Below are 21,606 nucleotides of genomic sequence, written 5' to 3' on the forward strand. Positions count from 1 at the left end.
ACATCAATCAGCCATGGATTTACATGTGTTCCCCATCCTGAACCCCCCTCCCAGCTCCCTCCCCATCCCATCCCTCTGGGTCATCCCAGTGCACCAGCCCTGAGCACTTGTCTCATGTATCCAACCTGGACTGGCAATCTGTTTCACACTTGATAATATGCATGTTTCGATGCTGTTCTCTCAAAACATTCCACCCTCGCCTCCTCCCACAGAGTCCAAAATTCTGTTCTGTACATCTGTGTCTCTTTTTCTGTCTTGCATATAGGATTATCATTACCATCTTTCTAAATTCCATATATATGTGTTAGTATACTGTATTGGTGTTTATCTTTCTGGCTTACTTCACTCTGTATAATGGGCTCCAGTTTTATCCACCTCATTAGAACTGATTCAAATGTATTCTTTTTAATGGCTGAGTAATATTCCATTGTGTCTATGTGCCACAGCTTCCTTATCCATTCGTCTGCTGATGGGCATCTAGGTTGCTTCCATGTCCTGGCTATTATAAACAGTGCTGTGATGAACATTGGGGTGCACATGTCTCTTTGAGATCTAGTTTCCTCAGTGTGTATTCCCAGGAGTGGGATTGCTGGGTCATATGGCAGTTCTATTTCCAGTTTGCTCTGCTTTTTTAAGACGCTCTCTAGGTTTGTCATAGCTTTTCTTCCAAGGAGAAAGCATCTTTTAATTTCATGGCTGCAGTCACCGTTCAGTGATTTTGGAGTCCAAGAAAATAAAGTCAGCCACTGTTTCCATTTTCCTCCCATCTATTTGCTATGAAATGATGAGACCAGATGCCATGATCTTACTTTTTTGAATGTTGAGTTTTAAGCCAGCTTTTTCACTCTCCTCTATCACTCTCATCAAGACGCTCTTTAGTTCCTCTTTGCTTTCTGCCTTTAGTGTGGTATCATGTGCATATCTGAGGTAGTTGATATTTCTCCTGGAAATCTTGATTTCAGCTTGTGAGTCATCCAGCCCAGCATATCACATGATGTCCTCTGCATGTAAGTTAAATAACCAGGGTGACAATATACAGCCTTGATGTATGCCTTTCCCAATTTTGAACCAATCTGTTGTTCCATGTAAGGTTCTAACTGTTGCTTCTTGACATGCATGCAGGTTTCTCAGGAGGCAGGCAAAATGGTCTTATATTCCCACTTTTTATTTTATTTATTTATTTATTTTATTCCCACCTTTTAAACAATTTTCCACAGTTTGCTGTGATCCACAGAGTCAAAGGCTCTTCTACATCAAAGTAGAAGTATATGTTGTTTTTTTGGAATTCCCTTGCTTTTTCTATGATCTAACAGATGTTTGCAATTTGATAAGGTAACTACTAAAGGGCTTCCCAGGTAACACTAGTGGTAAAGAACCCTTGCCAATACAGGAGACACAAGAGACATGGGTTCAATCCCTGGGTCAGGAAGATTCCCTGGAGGAGGAAATGTCACCCTACTCCAGTATTCTTGCTTGGAAAATTCCATGGGCAGGGTAGCCTGTTGGGTTACAGTCCATCGGGCTGCAAAGAGTCAGATACAAGTTGGCAACTGAGCACACACACACAAGGGATTAACAAACACACACTACCATATATAAAATAGGTCTTCCCTGGTGGTTCAGATGGTAAAGATCTGCCTGCAATGTGGAAGACCCAGGTTTGATCCTTGGGTCAGGAAGATCCTCCGGAGAAGGGAATGGGTACCCTCTCCAGTATTCTTGCCTGGAGAATTCCATGGAAGACGAGCCTGCTGGGCAACAGTCCATGGAGTCCCAAAGAGTCAGACATGACTAGGCAACTAACACTTTCACTTTCACATATAAAACAGATAAATGTTAAGGATTTACTGTACAGCACTGGGAACTATTCAATATCTTGTAATAATCTTTAATGGAAAGTAATTTTAAAAGATATATATATATATAAAACAGAATAATTTTTCTGTAGTCCTGACACTAATACAATATTGTAAATCAACTAAACTTCAAAAGCAAAACAATCCTCTTCTATATTAATGTTTATAATAAAAACATATGTTAACTCTGTTTATAATAGAAAATATATTAACTGTTTATAATAAAGACATATAAAGATACTCTGTATCCTCACTCAAGAAATATGAACTGAGTTGGCAATGATGAAGGCCCTCTAAGTCTTATAAAACCCTGAAAGGTACAGATGAGGCAAAACTGACCTTATTCAACAAATCTCAGAGTCCTAAGGTTAGATGATACTCACTGAGACTGAAGAGATGTGAGTTGAGGATGCAAAGAATGATACTGTAGGAATGCATAAAGGAATTTTCTTCTCATTTTTCTTCACCCAGATACCAAAATTTCTTCCCATTTCGGAAAAGCACCATTATTCTTACTATCTCTCCAAAACTTATTATCTCTCCAAGACTTGTTAGTTTTATCTGAATTTAATCACTATCATCATAGGCTGGATGCTTAGCTCTCACACAAAACAGAACAAGTACCTGCAGCTCCCGGTTGTGATTCTCACAGAGTAATTGCAGAAACCGCAGAATCGGCTGCATGATGGCAATGGCAGGGCTCATCGTGACTTCCTCGGCGGACTTGTCCTCCGCGTTTCCCGCTTCAGGTCCTGCACACATCATGTCTATTTCTGGATCCATTTCTCTTCTGTAGACACAGTATGCTTTGGATGTGGCCGAAGAAGCTTCTGTTAACTGCCCTTTCATTCCCTCCTTTAGATGTAATGATGAATCTCTTACTGAAAATAAAGCAGTACTCTTATATTTATGAATTAACTTCCATTTGCTAATTAAAAGAAGACAGTTACCCAAATTCTCTAACGACTAGACTTCAAATCACCTGACAAGAGGTGCAACAACTTCTCCCAAAAGAATCTGAAGGAGCAGCCAAAAAGTTAAATATGCACTGGGATATTTTTTTTTAAAGATCTTAATGCTTAGCCCATTTTAGAAGGGCTCTTGTCTTTCTGATAAATATAAAATTAAGAGCTCCTGAATACAAAAAAGTGAGAAAATAGTACAAAGTTCAAAATATTTATATGATTTTTTTTTTACTATCCTGATGACTTTGTTATTCCAAATTCCAAGAATCTTTCACAGAGTTTAGTGCTATAATTTTGGTTCTTACAGTTTACATTTCATGAGCATTCAGAAGGTTTGGGTAGTTGTTCTTTACCATGAATTTCACAATGAAATCAAATATTTTCACGTCACTAGTTGCTTTGCACTGATAATTCCTTGTTTGAGGCTGACCCCACAAAGCTATTTGAAGGTCAATACCATGACCACAAAAATTCAAGGACAGTGTTCTATACACAGAGGCACAGGTTGGATAATTAGACTAAGGTAAGTGAGATGACAAAGATAAATGAGATCTAAAAATCGTGTTACCCTCTTTTCTCTTACTCATCCTCCCAAATACTCAACTAGTCCTTTACCTCTCATTCGTGGGCCAGATGTCATCAGTTCTGGGTCATCATCCCTTTTTTTGTTACCTAAGTCGATGGTGTTAACTGTCACTGTTGATCTTATCTCTTTCTGAGCAGCCTTCATTCGGTCATAGAGAACTTTGAAGAATTTTTCTGATTTTTTTTGTTCATGTAACTGCTGGTAGAAGGAATACTGCAAGAAAACATATTTTAAGACATTGACCCCCAAGGGTGTTTGAAATAAACATAAGCATTATGGATAAAAGCCCATATTTAATGTGCTGCTCATGATTATTTCATAAACTGACAGCTTTAACAGTTTCCTATACTATTTACTGTGTCCTAATAACAGCTTATATTTGCTTAGTACTTTCCACTAAAATTCAACATAATTTTATGTTATTAAAGTCACCTTTAGTGATTATTTGTTTTAAAATTTCATAAGAACACTGTAAGAGTGGTATGCAAAGAGCTCTTTGATTTTTATATTATTATGAAGTCATATTTTGTGCAGTACTATATACTGAGGTCCTACTATGTTCTAGGCCCCATGCTGTGAAGTAACAGAACACTCAGGAAAAACAGTTACGATTCCTGCCTTCACAACTTTGTAATCTAGACTGGAAAACAACCACTAATTCTGTGATCCTGTGATCATCTTTACTTTTTACTTAGGTAAAGAGTTATTTTTCTCTGTGTTACCATGGCAGCCTCACGCATAGGAACCCACTGATAAGCAGGTACTAAGTCCCTTGGGTATTTTATTAGCTACACTGCTTTGCATAGGATCTAGGACAAGCCCACCCTAAAATGCATGAAGTGAACTCTGCTTCACAATCATCAATGATGTGGAAAGGATTCAACAGTCAAAGTATGATAAAAACACATCTCTGGAAATAATGAACCTTGAGATCATCTGCCCTAATCATGGTCTGCTTGGAGAAGTATCCAGAAGAGGTAGGAGTTAGGAAACGTGATATGCTCTGGACAAGACAGGATTCACATTGGGTGGTGAAATTTTAAGTTATTGATACTAAAACCACAGGACAGACACAACACAAACAAGAGAAATACAGTAAAAATAATTAATAAAGATAGTAATTCTAGTCACTGTACTGATATGAGAAGAGTTATACAAACTTGATGAGAGACAATGGGAAGAAAACATCTGAAGAAATAATGACTTCCAGATCAAGTAGAATTGCCCGTAATCCAATAGAGTAGACAATTTTGGGGAGTTTGGTTCCTACAGATACCTTTTCCTGAAAAAGTGCCTGAAACCATGACTCACAGGTCCTGGGACTTGCAGGTGAGAGTCTGTCTAAGGACATCAGACCTGGAAATGGATACCTGTCCTGAAATTTCTGCTGTGGGTGATGCACATTCTCAAACCGTTTTCATAAAGTCTTACAAGTTGGTTTCATACCTACAAGGGGGAAGCACTAGGCAGAGGGCTAGCAACAATTCAAGAAAGCAGGCCAAAAAGCCACAGTAACCATAGCAACCACAGTGAAACCATCAAGCTAGTTCTATTAATTCAGAGGATAAAGACAGATTTCAGAGACCTCTATGGTCCCATAAATTACCCTTATGCTTGAACCCTAATATTTTCAATATAGTGGCATTAGAAGGCAGAAAGGGATTCCTACATATTAATGAGGAAGTTATAGAACTTTGTGGTTCTACTAACACAAAGTTTTATAATTTTTGTTGTTCCTTGACATGTATTATCTCATTGATCCTTTCAGGACAACTGTGTGATGAAAAGAGCGTACTTCTTCCATTTTATATATCAATAAAATAAAATTTGGTGAATGTAAACGACTTGCCCAATATTATATAGTAGTAATAGAGAGAGGATTTAAATCTAGATTCTCCGACTCTAAATCACTATATAAAATAACCCTTTAAGCTCAAAATAACATGATTTACACGGATTTTTAAAAACTAAAAAGGAAATCAATCCTGAATATTCACTGGAGGGACTGATGCTGAAGCTGAGGTTCCAATCCTTCGGCCACCTGATGCGAAGAACTGACTCATCAGAAAAGACCCTGATGCTGGGAAAGATTGAGGGCAGGAGGAGAAGGGGGAAACAGAGGATGAGACAGTTGAATGGTATCACTAACTCATGAGTTTGAACAAGATCTGGGAGATGGTGAAGGACAGGGAAGCCTGGCATGCTGCAGTCCCTGGGGTCGCAAAGAATTAGACACAACTGAGTGACTGAACAAAGGAACAAAGCTGAACAGTATGACTTTAATAAAGATAAATAGCATGCTTTTATCATATATATATAACCTCAAGAGGTAGCATAACAATTTAATCCCTCACAAAGGTGCAGGTTTTGGTTAGGAAACCACCTCCATAAGCTTCAGAGTATAAGGGGAAACGCCCTGTTTTGTTTTGTTTTTTCAGGAGCCAAGGTGATAGAAAAACAGCTCCATGTGATAGAGGAAGGACTTCCCCCCAAGAAGGATGGAGGGCAACTAGAAATGAGAGGGCAGAGAAGAGAAATGAAGTGAGGACCCAGAGACATGAAGTAATGCAGGGTGGTCAGTCAGTGAAACTTCCCAGGAGTGAGTAGACAGAAAGATATTTTAGAAAGGACAGTTTAAATATTTATTATTTATTAGCTGCATCATATGGGGTCTTCTGTTGTGGGGTGCAGGCTTAGCTGCTTCGCAGCATGTAGGATCTTGATTCAACCACCAGAAATCAAATCCATGACCTCTGCATTGCAAGGTGCGTTCTTAACCAGAGGACCACCAAGGAAGGCCGGGAAGGAGATGTTTATAGTGCCTAAGAGCACAGACACTGCAGCCAGTCTGCATGGGCTCCAATCCTAGCTTGATTTCTCACCAGCTACGTGAGCCGACGTGTATCTCAGATTCTTCTTTGGTAAGATGAGATAGGATTCGAGTTCCTGCACAGGTTGTTGTGAGGATTAACCAAGCTAATACGCAGAAAGCACTAGGAGAGCCTAGTGTTTAGGAGGCATTATTCTCACTGTTGCTATTATTAGTGTACACTTTGAAATTGTAATTTAACCATCTTCTTTCTCCTCCCCTCAACCAATTTTTAATTAAGTACATTTAAACATATAAATTGATTTATGTAGCTAGGAGGGTAAAACTTAAGAAAGGGTATCAGATCCCTAATTCAGGACTACAGAACCTGGGTGTCAAGACAATCCCTGAACTAAGTAAGCAATTCAACAGTGGCCAATGAGACAATTAGAATATAAATCCCCCTGGATTTTGACAGAAGTCTTGGGGAGGGCAAGCATTCAAGCTGACCTCAACTAGATCTCTTAGGGCCAGGAGCACACAGTTGACATCTGGGTTACACAATGATGTAGATAAGTGAGAAATCTGGGTAGTGTAAGGCTGGTAAACAAGACTGTCATAACCCATTCAAAAGATTTTCATAAACAAAAATCACTGAATTCTATTTCATCAAGTATTTGTCAAATGGCTATAAAGCTGTAGATATGAAAAACAAGACATGATAACCCTACTTTAAAGAAGATGGCATTTAACTGGAGAAATGGAATGTCATATAGATAACAACCAAGCAAAGCAGCACAGGAAAAATGCCAAGTGAGCATCCAAGAAGCAAATGCTATGGGAGTTCAGATAAAGAATCGGTCCCAAAGGCCACAGCCAAGTAGGGAAGACTTTGTGAATAGAAATGGACTTGGACCACTCATTCATAGGGATGTTCACTTCCGATTATTTACTGAATCCCTAGGCTGGGCCAGACACGGTGCCAGAAACAAGGGATGTGAAGATGGAAAACATGTGGTCTCAACCTCTAAGGATCCATAATTCACTAGACACAGCCTGCTGTACCCATAAAGAGGCACACAGACACACACAGATGCGGAAACACTACTGCAGACATCTGCAGGATGCAGCAGAAGCATGGAGTCACTAGTGGGCAATTCTGCCCAGTGGGACCCGGGGTGAGAAAAGGCTTCCAAGAGAAGTTCATGAGTTGAGTCCTCAAAGAGGAGAAAGTGACGTGAGAAACGGCACAGCACATCTCAGGGGCTATAAAGAGCTTAGCACAGCTGGTGCACAAGAGCAAGGATGGAGGCGCGCAGACATGGAGCAAGAGAGGAAAGTCAGAAAACTTGAAGAGACTAGATCATGAAGGAGCATTTGCCTTTTTAGGGGAAAGTGACTGACGTTAAGCAGGAGAATAATATGTGTTTTGGAAAGGTATCTTTAGAAGCAACATTTTTTTTTTTTTTTAGTGCTTAATAAGATGTGGTGTCTACTTGCCATGAATAGGGAAAATAGATTCTGGAATTGCCAATTAGTTGTTTGCCTTCCTGACCAAGGCAAACCTGGAAATATCTGGTTAGTGAGTGGCAGGGCTGGGAGGAGGAAGCCTGTTCCCTGGAAACACGTCCCAGCTCTCAGGATCACACAGGGAGCTCTGCCTTCAGGTGTGGGGAAGTTCAGGGGCAACATGGGAGGAGTTTCTAAGTCATGCGTGTGCCTTCGGGAAACAGTGGTGTGATCCCAGGTGCAGGTGAGCACATTGCTCACTGGAGTGGAGCGCTGAATAGATAAATGATGACACTCAAGTCACCCCTCCTGAGCTGAATGAGTAAACAGAACAAAAAAAGAAGGAATGGTTCTCTCCCCACAACAGTGAAAGCGTCACCTACTCAGAGGCAGCAGGGTAACAAGCGCTGGCAGATTTGGGGAACAGGGAACAGAAGAGTTCTCCGTTTCTGAAAAAGTAACTGAGATGCATGGTGAATGTTATCAGAACTTGTTTTAATGTCAAGTACTGTATGAGGAATTTATATATATATTACCTCATTTAATAAATGCACTTAATTCCTTTTTTTACATATGATTCTGGGATAAGTCAAAATGTTGTCCTAATCTGCTTAGTCAGCCTAAAATTTCCCCAGGCAAATGAGAATTTCTGGAATGGTCTGCTTCACTGAATAATTTGCAAAGTTCTGCTTTCCAGGTAGCTCAGTGGTAAAGAACCCGTCTGCCAATGCAAGAGACTTGGGTTCAACCCCTGGATCAAGAAGATCCCCTGGAGAAGGAAAAGGCAACTCAGGCCGGTATTCTTGCCTGAAAAATCCCACGGACAGAGGAGTCTGGCAGGCTACAGTCCACGGGGTTGCAAAAGAATCTAACAGGACTTCCTGACTATACAACAACAACAATGTAGTTACTACAGCAAATCAAAAAATTTATAAGGAAAATGTGATACAAGGTTGTTGTGGAGTTTTTTTTTTTCTTTTTGAGATAGTCATGTGAAACTTAATGAAAAATTATTACCTAGGTTTCCAAGACAAAGAAGTAAGAAACACAAAGTAACCAAATGCAACCAGCGGCAATGATGGTGAGCAGGTACCTGAGTTTGTGTGTTCCCTCCTTCCAGCAAGGCAATGCCAAGTAAGATGCCTTCTGAAAAAATTCTGTCATTTTTGGTATTCACTATAACATCGATGACAAGCTCAGATGCACCTTCTTTATCCAGGAGACACTGAATATCTGACATGGATATCCCCATCTTATCTGAATCTTGCCCAGAAAAGCTTCCTGTGATTAGGAAAAATAATAAGTAAACCTTTGTCAAAAGGCAAAATTAGTTCTAAGGTTCAAATTTGTTTCATGAACCCAAAATCATACAAAGGGTTTTTAATGTGCTTTATACTTATTTTTCCAGTTTTATTGAGATATAATTGATATATAACATTGTATAAGTTTAAGGTGTACAACATTAATAATTTGATAAATGTATACACTGAAAAATGATGACTACAATAAGATTAAATTCATCATCTCATAAAGTTAATTTGTATTCCTTGTGATGAGAACTTTTAGGATCTATTTTCTTAACAACTTTCAAATATGCAATACAATGTTGTTACCGACAGTCATCATGCTGTATATTACAGTCCCAAGATTTATTTATTTAACTGAAAGTTTGTTCCTTTTGACCACTTTCACTTAATTTCTCTACTCCCCACTCTCTGTATCCGGAGACCACAAATCTGATCTCTGTTTCTCTGAGTTTGGAGTTTTTAGATTACATACATAACTGATTGTCACATACATAACATATGTCACTTAGCATAATGCCCTTGAGATCCATCCTAGATGACACAAATGGCAGGATTTTCTTTTTGCTATGGCTGATGATGGTGCTTTTTAAATTAATTTTTTCATATTTGTGCTATTTTAAGTAAAACACTAGAATAATACCGGCATGCACAGATGTTATTAAAATTTGAAAATAAAGGGAAAAATGATATCTTGCCTCCTCCTTGTGCAGTTTTGCAGTAGGTTCCAGAGAGGTGTCCATTTATAGAGACTCCATAATCACCTTTAAAGTATCGATTCAGGAGGATTTTTCTTAATGTATTACCCTAATAATAAAAAGGATAAGAAAAATTTTATTGTTTATTTTTCTAGTAAAAGGGAGAGCTATCAATACATTAAAATGCCACTTAAAATGCATTTTATCAATGATGTTGAACATGGAAAAACTAACATTGCATAATATTTTCTAAGGCAAAGATCTGCCAATATTTCCCATGAAAATAACAAAAAGTGTTGCCTCTCCAAGAAATAAAGCATAAATGTACAGTATGTTTAATAGAACAATACAGTCACAAACTCTATAAATTTTAAATTGCTTCAAAAGCTGAAGGTCCCAGTGTCGGTCAGAATACTCATGGCGTCTAAAGAAAACACTGATTGATAAATAACCTAAGAATTGGAAAGGAAAAGCCTTCACTTAGATAGGCCCAGTAAAAAGAGCTAGAAAAAGTCCTAGGTATACAGAAGGTGCTCAAAAATTTAAGCTTGATAAGACAGAGTGAATTATATTTAAATTCCAAGAGCTTTATTCAGAAGACAGTGGGCAAAAGATAGTCTATCAAACACACAATTCAAAAATTCCTGTTTTCTACTGTTGATTGCTAATGAGGTTCACAGATAGTCATATACTAATTGGTTGTTTGGATTTCCTCTTTTAGAAAGAGTTTGTTTACCTGATTTTTTTCAATTAGATTATTTCTTTTGCTATTAACAAAAAGGAGTTCCTTATATATACTAATTTCTAGTCCTTTGTCAGTTGTATATGTTGTAAAGTCTTCTTGTTTATTACTCCTCTTTCACCACTTTTTAACGAAAAGGCTGTTTAATTTTAATGCAAGCACATTTATCACTGTTTTCCACTAGTCTTGTGTTTTTGCTTTTTTGTTAGAAATTCTTTCCAACTCTGGTTCAGAAAGACATTTTCAAATATACTCTTCCAAAAGTTGAAAATTTTGCCTTTCACATTTAGATCTATACTCCAATTTGAACTGAATTTTGTGCCAGGTGAAAGGTAAGATCTTAATTTAATTTTTTCCATATTGACATCAATTGTTCCCACATGATTTATTGCAAAAATCATTTTTACCACTTATTGTCAATAAACTCCTATCATATACCAAAATTTTTTCTGTCTTCAATTTTATATGGATTACAAGAGATTTTAAAATAGCATATTTTGCAATATAGTTGCTTGCATGAACAGAAGAAATATAGATAACTCCAAATCTTCCATTTTATTGGTTATGATTTTAATAGACAAGGGTAGTTTTTAAAATATTATGTAAGGACTATAGTCCTTACATTTAAACTACTTACATTAACACCACAACTGCAACAGTAAGGGCATTGTGGTCCAAAAGCTTATGCAACTGGCTGCAGATCATGCAGCTAACAGGTGATAGACTAAGACCTGAACTCAACTCCTGATGGCAAAATGTGGCCATTGCCCCAGGCCATGTCGCATGTCTGCTTCGCATGCCTCCCTTTCCTGCTGTGACACATGACTCCATTGCACCTCCTCTCTCTCATGCTTTGGTTGTCCCTGTTTCTCCAGCCCTTTAGATTTTGTCCTCAGTTCTCCAACTCTTAGCTCCCCACTCCACATCAGCAACTTCTTCCAGCCTTTGCTTGCATAATCCACTGGGCAGGTCTCACTGCCAAATGTGTCTCCTCCATCCTTGACCTGGTTCTTTGGAGCCTCTCCTTCTCTTTCCATTCACATTTCTTTATCTACAGCTGGAGGTTCTGCTGGCAACTAAACTCAGCTTTTCACAATGGATTAATTCTTCTCTCTTCAACGTGTTTTTTTCTTAAGTGGCAGAAATTCAATTGGTTTCAAGGTGATCACATCATTCTTGTCTTTTAGGCTCCAATATCCCCCCAACTTGAAAATGATTTGTGAAAACCTACCCATTCTACTTTTTCAACTGTTGGCTCCAAGAGTGTCTTCACACATTATACTGTAACCCAACTGAACTATGTGATGATTCCTCAACCACAATTTTCTAAGTCTTTCTCTTTGTTCATATCATATTCTCAGTTTGAAAGCTCTTCTTTTGTCTTACTTATGGACATATCCTTGGAGGAGGACATGGCAAACCACTCCAGTATTCTTGCCTGGAGAACCCCGAGGACAGAGGAGCCTGGTGGGCTACAGTCCACGGAATCACAAAGAGTCAGACACAACTGAAGTGACTTATCATGCAGGCATGGACATATCCTATCTTCCCTCTTCACTCTACAAATATTCATTAAGAATCAACTGTATTTTAGGCACTATCTTAAGTTTATAAGATATAACCCTCCTTTCAGACACAGGTGTAAAGAAGAGACTTTTAGACTCAGTGGGAGAAGGAGAATGTGGGATGATTTGAGAGAATAACATTGAAACATATGTATTACCATATGTAAAACAGATAACTAGTGACAGTTTGGTGTATGATGCAGGGCACCCAAAGCCGGTGCTCTCTCTGTGACAACCCTGAGGGGCAGAGTGGGGAGGGGGGTGGGAGGGGGATTCAGGATGGAGGGGACAATGTATACCTATGTATACCTATGTCCGATTCATACTGATGTATGGCAAAAACCATCAAAATACTGTAAAGTAATAATCCTCCAATTGAAATAAATGAAAAACACAAATAATTTTCTAAAAATATAACCCTCCTCTCAAATAATTTACAATAAGATCAGTTCCATAAGAGAGACGTATACTAAGACCTACGGAAGTGCTTAAGGGGAAATGGCTGACTCAGAAGAGGTTTCACATGGCAAACCTCCCCTGCTAACCCAGATGACCAACCCAGCAAAGCTATCTCGTGCACAATCAGTGTGGAACAAATGTCCTAAATGTCACAGTGCCAAGAATTCCAACAGACACTCAGAGCCTTACAGTGACTTTTATTTACTGACACTCAAAATTTTTAGAACACATCTATTATTCCTCCCTATTTCATGCTTTCTTCGTCTGAGATTTTTTCATATAGGGGTGCTGTGAGTAAAGGTGATGACTAGTCTTAGAAGAGAAAGTGAGGTGTTAAGAGCTTATTCTACCAGTGAAGAGAACTCGACTCCCCCCTGTCAAACCAAAGTGGGGCACTTATAAAAGACACAAGAAACTAAAAGTTCTCATTTAAATTTGAAAAGAAAGCCTTTTGAGTTGAAATAATTTCATCTGGCCAAAGAATGATGCTTCCAAAAGGGTAGGAAAAACAAAATAAGACATTTCTTTGGAGTCAAACGGACTTTTTATCATGTATCTCATTACAGCAGAAGGAGATGCTACAAGAGACCTTTTTAGACCCATAAATTATAAGGTTCAAGTTGTAACCTGGGGAGAAAGATGTGAGAACACATTAACTGAAGTAATTTCTTCAAAGGGCAGCTCAGTTTGTACTAATCATGGTTCTCACCTCTATACATGAATGGATTGCTTCTCACTCAAACCCTGTAACATACAGTTGGCCTAGCTGCAATAAATAAAACTGAGAAATGCGAAAATACAGGACTGTTTTTCTCTTTTTAAGGTATGACTATTAATTAATTAACTGATTTTTTTGGCTGTGGCATGCATGCAGGATCTTAGTTCCCCAACCAGGGATCGAACTTGCTCCCCGGCAGATGAAGTGTAGAGTCTTAACCACTGAACTGCCAGGGAAGTCCTAGGACTGTTTTTCTTGATATGGCACAAGTCACAGTCACCTCCTGGAAGAGAACCTGTTGTGAATGGAGCCCCAGGTCTACGTGAACGAACTCCCATTTTATTCTCTGTAAGAGCCTTTTAACCCCATTACTCCAAGAACTCAACCAAGAGATAGAGAAACAATAGTTTTTTTAAAGGAGAACTAGAAAGCTACATTTTACCCTCTGTTTTAAAATATGCCCTTTATATTGCTAGAAGAAGAAAGCTATTCAAAACCAATCAGAGAGTTGAAGTGTTTCACGGCAGATTAAAATATGCACCATATCTGTCATTATTTCTAAATTCTTTTCAGGCAGATAAAATGAAATTGTAGACGCTTACCAGATTCATAAACATCAAAATCAAATGAGCGACACTTTTGTTATCCAATTCCAGCCAAGTTAGAAGCATATGTTTTCTAACTATGTGAATTCAGAATGCCACAGGAAGGGGACAAGAGCGCCCTATATTCTGCTTTCAACTCTGGAGTCACACCATCTGTGCTTCAGTCCCCTCTATGCCACATACTAATGGTATGTTTTAAGCAAGCTACTTCAATATACTACCCAGCACTCAGTCCTACAAATGTCAAATGAAATGATCCCAACACCCTTCGGGGGGCTTCTGTGAGGGGAAAATATGTAAGTACTTAGAACAGTTTCCAGCACATAGTAAGTGCTCTGTAAGTTGTGTAAAATTGATGCCATTGCTAGTATTAATACCAGATCACAGAACAGTTTACAATTGACAAGGTGATTTTGTACATAGCTTCTCACTGTATGCCAAACCGTCCCATATAATAAGAAAAGGGTAAAAATAATAAATGATAAACTAACTGAAAATCCTCATTTATCCACTATTAGTCAGTCCTTGGAATTACATACTTGTGAGCTAATCTGCACATACTTTGCCATTTAAAATGGACCTTCCAACTTCAACTAAGTGGAAAAAATTCTATACTGGTTCCAACTCCGCAGTTTTCAAAAAAAGCAAACCTTGGAGCTAAACAGGGCTTCCCAGGTGACACTTGTGGTAAAGAACCCACCTGCCAATGCAGGTAGACATAACAGACGCTAATTCAATCCCTGAGTGGGGATGATCCCCTGGAAGAGGGCATAGCAACCCACTCCAGTATTCTGCCTGGAGAATCACATGGACAGAGGAACCTCGCAAGCTAAGATCCATAAGGTCACAGAGAGTCAGACATGACAGAAGTGATTTAGCACGCACACGTGGAGCTAAACACTAATGCAGAATAGGCAGAGATAGAACAGGATTCTGTTTGTCTTAACTACCCTCATTTAAGACTGGAAAACTTCAGATATTGCTACATCACAACATTTCTGTTGTCCAGTTCTGAGCTCTAACTTGAAGGACGGGAGGCAAGTATTTCACCTCAACCTGTCTTGGGGCATTCTTGGTGGCCTTATAGTGCTGACAGCTTGGAGGCAAGTCATTTCCACAAATTCCTTTAACTCAAACTAACTGTAGAACCAAGGTCAGAAATTCTGGTGCCAGGATTAAAAGTAATCCTCAGAGCTATAATTGCCACAGCAGAAATTTAGGAAAGAATATGTTTATATGTTTATATATATGTTATATGTTAAATATATGTTTATATTTTGAAAAGCATCCTAAAACTGAGAAGCTCAACTTCTGTACTTGCTCTTCAGCTTCCAAAATGAATTCCTGACTGGGCTTGCCATGGAAGGTGTCTTTATTGGGTTAGGCCAAGTAGCAAGGAATGTCCTTCCTGTCTTTTCAATATCAGAGTCAATTCCAGGCCACAAGACACAGTTTTTAGCCAATGCCTTCATGTGAACACATCCCAGATGTGCTAAAGGTAATGTAGCCAACATAACTAACAACCACCTTCTGAAATTGCAACAAAACATCTCCATAAAAAGAAAAGCCACAAGTTTGTGAAAATCTGAGAGGATGGGTTTTGCCTGGCCACTTCCTGTTGCATCAACTCTAATGGATCAAAAATTAAGAAGCTTAAAAATGACTGCCTTTCACAGATAGAAAGGATAACAAGTATGTATTAGTCTTAAAAAGGACTAAAGATTTTCTTTGATTTTTGAGGAAGCCCATCCCTGTCTTACCAGGAATTAGTAGCATTAGGAGTGAAGGGTCCAAGGATGTGATATTTGAGGGACCAAATCCACATTTGTTCCCATTTCCTTGGAAAAATCAGACACTAAAGTAACATTTTTCTACTGTGTGCAGTATCCTTAACATACCATCAAAATACGTCCCTGCAACCAGAATCCTAGAAAACTAAGTCCTCAAGTAGAAATTTAAAAAGCAATGAAAATTGCAAACTAAAGATGCTTAATTTATGGTTTCTCCTCCAGGACTAACAATTAGCTGCTAATCAGCTCAGATAATATCTACAAGGAAGTGATTGTATGTTTCTGTACTCTCTGCATAGTTTTATTTTAACATTAAACTTGGTATTAGTCTAACTGGTGCTCCCCTAACCTTTCTGTTTAATGATAGTCTCTCTGATTAGATAGTTTTCCTCATTTGAATTCCAAGAGGTTAAAAGGTATATTTCTAATTTCAAATAAATTATTGCAACAGCTGTATCCTAATGGAATTACATTAAATGTGGCATTATAATCAACTACATCTTCAAGGAACCCCTTTGGGAAAATGTGGCCAAACTCCTATAATCTAGTTGTCTGATGGTTTAAATTTCTAGGTCACTGACTCCAAGGAATATAAGCCAGTTCTTTCCCCTGATAATTTCCCCCCACTTTCTTAAGATAAGAAATACAAACTTCGACAGGAATAGTTATTATATACATTCACAGATACCCTTTATCAACACAATGACACAATCATGATAACCTTGAAAATATAGTGATGTTTCAATAAATCTAGTAAAGGAGGTTATGAAAAATAAAAGAACGCAGAAAAATTTTAAAACCAATTATTCATACACCAGAATGACAGTCTGCTTCCATCTCCTTTCTTCCCTTTTTCTAACTCCTTGTTAAGACATATTATATTTCTACCATGTGTCAGGAACTAGGAAAGGGTCTGCGAAGAGCAATTTGGCAGCATATGCTAAAAGAATTTTCAAATATGTAGAGCTGAAACATATGGCACTGTTTTTCAAAATAAATAATTGTCACCAGACCATTTGATTCCATTTGTGAAATGAGAACATTTAAACAGTAAAGGATGATATTTAAACATTTAATGATAATACTGGAGGTAAGAGTAACAAGTCATCATTCTGGGTTTATCAACTATCAACTACCTCTGGAAAAACAAGGTTGCTAAGAACACTGAGAGGATGAATTTGTGCCCCATAACTAGTGAGAAGTAAAGGAAACTATTTATCTTCTTTGGAGTTTAATAAAAGCCTCTCAGTATTTGGTTTCCAGGAAGTACACAGACTGACATGAAAGTCAACAGCATCGTACACCCCCTCACCCATTTCAATACAGGGTCTGCTTAAATTCTAAGGATTGAGAACTTATTCAACCCTTCACCCACAGTACTGACAATGGATCTTTCTGCTTATAATTGTTCACTTTTCTGGGTAAGGAGTCTTCCTCTCATCTCCAGAACATAAAGAGCTGAGAGAAGAAGAAATAAGCAAGTGATAAGCAGAGGGGCCTTAGATACCATTTCCCTATTGAAGCAAAACTCCTAGATTCACACATCATAAATGACTACCTCATAAAATTACACTCAAATGGAAGTGCATACAACCACTGAAGTTAAGCCCACGATCCCCTGGTAAAGAGTGCTGAGACTACCTGTTACTGAGAAAATGGAATCAATATGCTGCCGGTGCAAGCATGAGCACTCACATCGAAGACCAGGAAAAATGGAATTTCGTATGGTTAATTTCAAAGCTCCTGTATAAGCTTTGTATACCTGAAGGATGACATGGCCAAGTATAGATCAATAAAGATTCAGCCTCTGGAGATCTCAGAGAACACAAGAGAACAAAGCAAGATTGGGGAGGAGATGGAAACAATTGAGAGACTTGAACTTGATCTGAATGTGAAGTGCAGGTGAAGAGTTTCCCTCTTGGACAATGGGAAGAATGATATCTGTTTTAGATCCTCCAGTACTGTGATTCCTCTCATATTTCCACAATCATTTGGTAAAGATGGTTACATAGGTATAACTTTGCAAGACAGAGTACCAAGTGGTAAGGAACAATATATAAGTTATTGACAATCAACCTCTATCTCACACAATCCACAAAAAATCAATTTCAAGTGGATTCAAGATTTAAATGTGAATCACAAAACTATAACACTAAACACTTTCAGAGGTCTATGTAGGAGAGAGTATATTTATGACAAAGGGGTAGGAGAGGACTTCTTAAACAAGAAACAAAATCTGCAAACTATAAAAGACTACAGTAAAATTAAGAGCTTCCATTTATTAAAAGACATCATTAAAACCACTCAGAAAAGATAATTTATATATATATATATGTGTATATATATATATATATATAAATGTTTAAAGAATTCCTGCACACTAGAAAAAAAGCATAAACCATCCAAAAGAAAATAAACAAAAGACTCAAACAGGCATGTTATGGAAGAGAGAAGCCAAATAGCTCCCCAAAATACATGCTAAAATAAATAACCTCACAAGGAATTAGAGAAATGAAATTTTAAACTGCAGTAAGAGACTTCTCATTTACAAGACTGGCAAAATTTTAAAATTCTTTCAACATCAACTTTCTACAAAGATGTGAGCAGACAGAACACCGGGAGTTGAGCAATTGGTGTAGCTACTTTGAAAAATAATTTGATATTCTCAGTGAAGCTAACGATGTACAGATGAAAAGCAACAACAACAAAAAACAAAACAAAGCAAAGCAAAAAGAGAAAAGAGAGAGAGGAAAGACCAGCATGTTCCAGCCCTATACTCACCTTCCTGTTTCTATGGATATTATGTTGTCAATGCAGTTGGTGAGTTGCAAGCTGTGATCTATCTATCTACAACCAAGAGGGCTTGGCTCACTGGGCAGTGAGAGGGGCACAGAACTTGGCAGAGTTGTTGAGGAAACAAGATGGTAGAAGAACCAACCCCTTCAGAGAAAAAGAGAGAGAGAATCCTCACCCCCTTTCCCCCAAAATACTGGAATGGAATTAGCCTTAAAAGAGAAGGAGAAAACTACCACTTGCATTACTTATCAATCAGTGCAAATATTTTGACAAAAGAAGTATGAAGGCAAATTTTAATAAGTTCAGAATATATTTACAAGTTCCTTAGATTTATGGAGTCAATGGAATGAAGAGGAGCTCTACAAAGCCACAACGTCAAGGTAAGCTCTTGAAAATTAAATGAGATATCTATCAACACACAGTCTAACACATAATAATGAAATTTAGAAAGCGCTCAGCATTGGAAAGCTGTACACTTAGTGAAAATGATAATGTTCTGGAAACCAACATAATTAGTTTGGACCTGGGTTCTGCCACTGGCTTTGTGATCTCAAGAATTTTATTTACCTGCCCCTGGACTCAGGTTCCCCATCTTTGAATAATAATATCTATGCTGCAGGGCTATTTTAAGAATTAGCAATTGTATATGGAAAGCTTATGTTCTTAGCCCATAATAAGTGCTAAATAGATAGTTATTATAATATTTTGTCTAACATTAAAAAATAAGCTGCAATTGAGAAAGACTTGCACAATAGCATATACAGGATATGACAATGCCTAGCTCCACAAAGATACCCACAGTTTTAACAACTGACCTAAGTATCCAACTCCAACTTTCTATAAATGTTTAAGAGACGGTAAATGAAAAACAGCATTCATTTTGTAGAAGATCACTTTGAAGCCAACTTGATCAGTGTGTTATGGTTTCATAAAATAATACATTAACATGCATAAGTTTCAAGTGTCCCTAGTGCATGTACAAAGCAGAACTCTTCCAAAAGCCAATGGTCTAATGTTCCGTTAGGGAAGAAAAAAGAGCAGTATTTCATCCTAGTATTTGTTTTTAACATAAGAAATGTAAGAAAAATATTTTAAACATTTATAAAATTATCACACAGTGTCCATTAGGAAAGACTGTGCTTGCTAACTAGTCTCCCCACATGCACTTGGTGCCCCTATAATTGATTCTATGATATCCAGAGGGCTGTGAAACAACAGAGGACTATACTGAATATATATGAACACATAAAAATGCTTACAAACTGATGAGAAAAGATCTCATAAAAAGTGGACAAAGAATTGAACTGGCATTTCATATAAACACATATGGCCAATAAGCATGAAAAAAATGCTCACCTTTATTAGTAATTAGGGAATATAAAATAAGTCTGTGTTGAAAAATAACACACACACACACACATATATATGTATATATCTGAATCACTGTTCTATATGCCTGAAACTAACACAACATATTAAATCAGTTATACTTTACTAAAAAAGAGAAATACCAAAAAGACTATATAAGCCACCATGTTACAACCACTAGATTGGCAAAAATTAAGAAGTCTGACAAAATGAGTCAGACATTAAAAAATAAGCTTCAACTGAGAATGACCTGCACAAGTAGCATATACAGGATATGACAACACCTATATACCAGGACGTGAATCGGTTATGGAAATGGAAACTGGTACAACCACTTTAGAAAACATGTTCTCACCTGGCAGTTACATTCCCAAGGAAATGTGCTCCAGAAGACACATAGTACCACATCCCAGCCATTTATATTAGCACTGATAGCAAAACAAACAGGCAAAAATTAAACCAAAACACCGAAATCAATCCAAATATCCACTGACAGGAAAATGGATCAGTAAACTGTGGTACGTTCCCGGAATGGAATAAACAGTGGTAAATATGAAAGAACTAGAGCCTCACAGCAATACCCAACAGTCTTGAAGAATTTCAGAAACATGATATTGAGAGGGAAAAAAATGTCCTGGAAGACATGAAATGCAGTATTAAAAATGAGAGGTACCAGTTTACCAGTTGCCTCTGGAAGATGAAGCCAGAACACATATGTAGATACATGCTCATCAGTTTGCTGGGGGATTCACATGTCCTCATTACATTACTATGCTTTATAGTTTAAAGTGATGGTGTACATATTATCTCATACAAAGTCAATATTATATTTAAAGAAAATATTCAATAAATATTAAACATCATGATAGTTTGCATGTCATGTTCTGTCATGCATGTCTTCTTGCATGTCATGTTCTGTGTGTTTTGAATACTGACCAAAACCCACAGCATAGCTTACATAAGGACTCATGATCCAACATCTACAAATCTTGAACCACTATCATTATTGTTCTGTGAATCAGTCTACATCTTCCTCCTGCCACACAAGCCTTTCAGTGTCTCACCATGTCTCTTCTTCCTCAAGGCATTCGGAGAAAATGGTTCCTTTTGCCATCCATGCTTTCTTTGCACCTCTCCCTCTCCATCCCCCAGCTTTGCTTGATTAACTCTGACTCTCGACCTTTAGGTCTGAGCTCAACCATATCAAAGTCATCCTCTGGAATCTTACCAAACTAGTTTTCTTTCAGTCCCTTCATAATACCATGTGCTTCATTCACCATATGTTTTAGTTTTAGAGTTATTTATATCAATCTATGAATGATTTTGATCTCTTTCTACTAGATTATAAAAACCACAAGGACAAGGAGTTGCCTTTTTTTTTTTTTCCTTTTGGCTGGTCATCAACTCCAACACCTAGTGCAAAAGCTGGCACATTAAATACTCAATAAAAACTTTTGAATGAATGTATAAACCAATGATTCTGAATGAGAGGGCACTATTTACCAAAATATAGTCACATTGAGTGCAGTCTTTTTAAGGACTGCAATATTTGACATCTGTCATGTTTTACAACTTTGGAAGATATTTGAATTATATTGGAAGTTACTTACATATTAAATATTTTCAATACACAAACTCATTAACTGTGCTTCCAGGTCAGAAAGAAGGAAGTTATGTTGGAATCCAAGAAGCAAAATATTAGACTACCAAAAAGAAACAATTCTAACATTCAGTTGGAAAACTTTGAAGGTAAAATGTTGATCAATGATTGTGATGTGGTCTAATACAAGAAAATACACTAATATGTTAAAATGTCTAGTCCAAATTCTTCCCTTG

General features: G+C 37.6%; 1 protein-coding gene across 3 annotated transcripts in view; it reads right to left on the reverse strand.

Annotated features, from left to right (window-relative positions):
• Positions 1-21,606, reverse strand: part of ITPR2 (inositol 1,4,5-trisphosphate receptor type 2) — a 559,320-nt gene that overhangs the window by 175,872 nt on the left and 361,842 nt on the right. For all 3 annotated transcript variants that reach the window (XM_043440936.1, XM_043440938.1, XM_043440939.1), the window contains 4 exons: positions 9,728-9,836; positions 8,819-9,006; positions 3,437-3,620; positions 2,481-2,737 (listed from right to left, as the gene is read on the reverse strand). In XM_043440936.1, the coding sequence (XP_043296871.1) occupies positions 2,481-2,737; positions 3,437-3,620; positions 8,819-9,006; positions 9,728-9,836 (738 nt within the window). The remainder of the gene's footprint in view (positions 1-2,480; positions 2,738-3,436; positions 3,621-8,818; positions 9,007-9,727; positions 9,837-21,606) is intronic.

Source organism: Cervus canadensis, chromosome 21 (genome assembly GCF_019320065.1).
Source record: "Cervus canadensis isolate Bull #8, Minnesota chromosome 21, ASM1932006v1, whole genome shotgun sequence".
NCBI classification, from domain to species: Eukaryota; Metazoa; Chordata; class Mammalia; order Artiodactyla; family Cervidae; genus Cervus; species Cervus canadensis.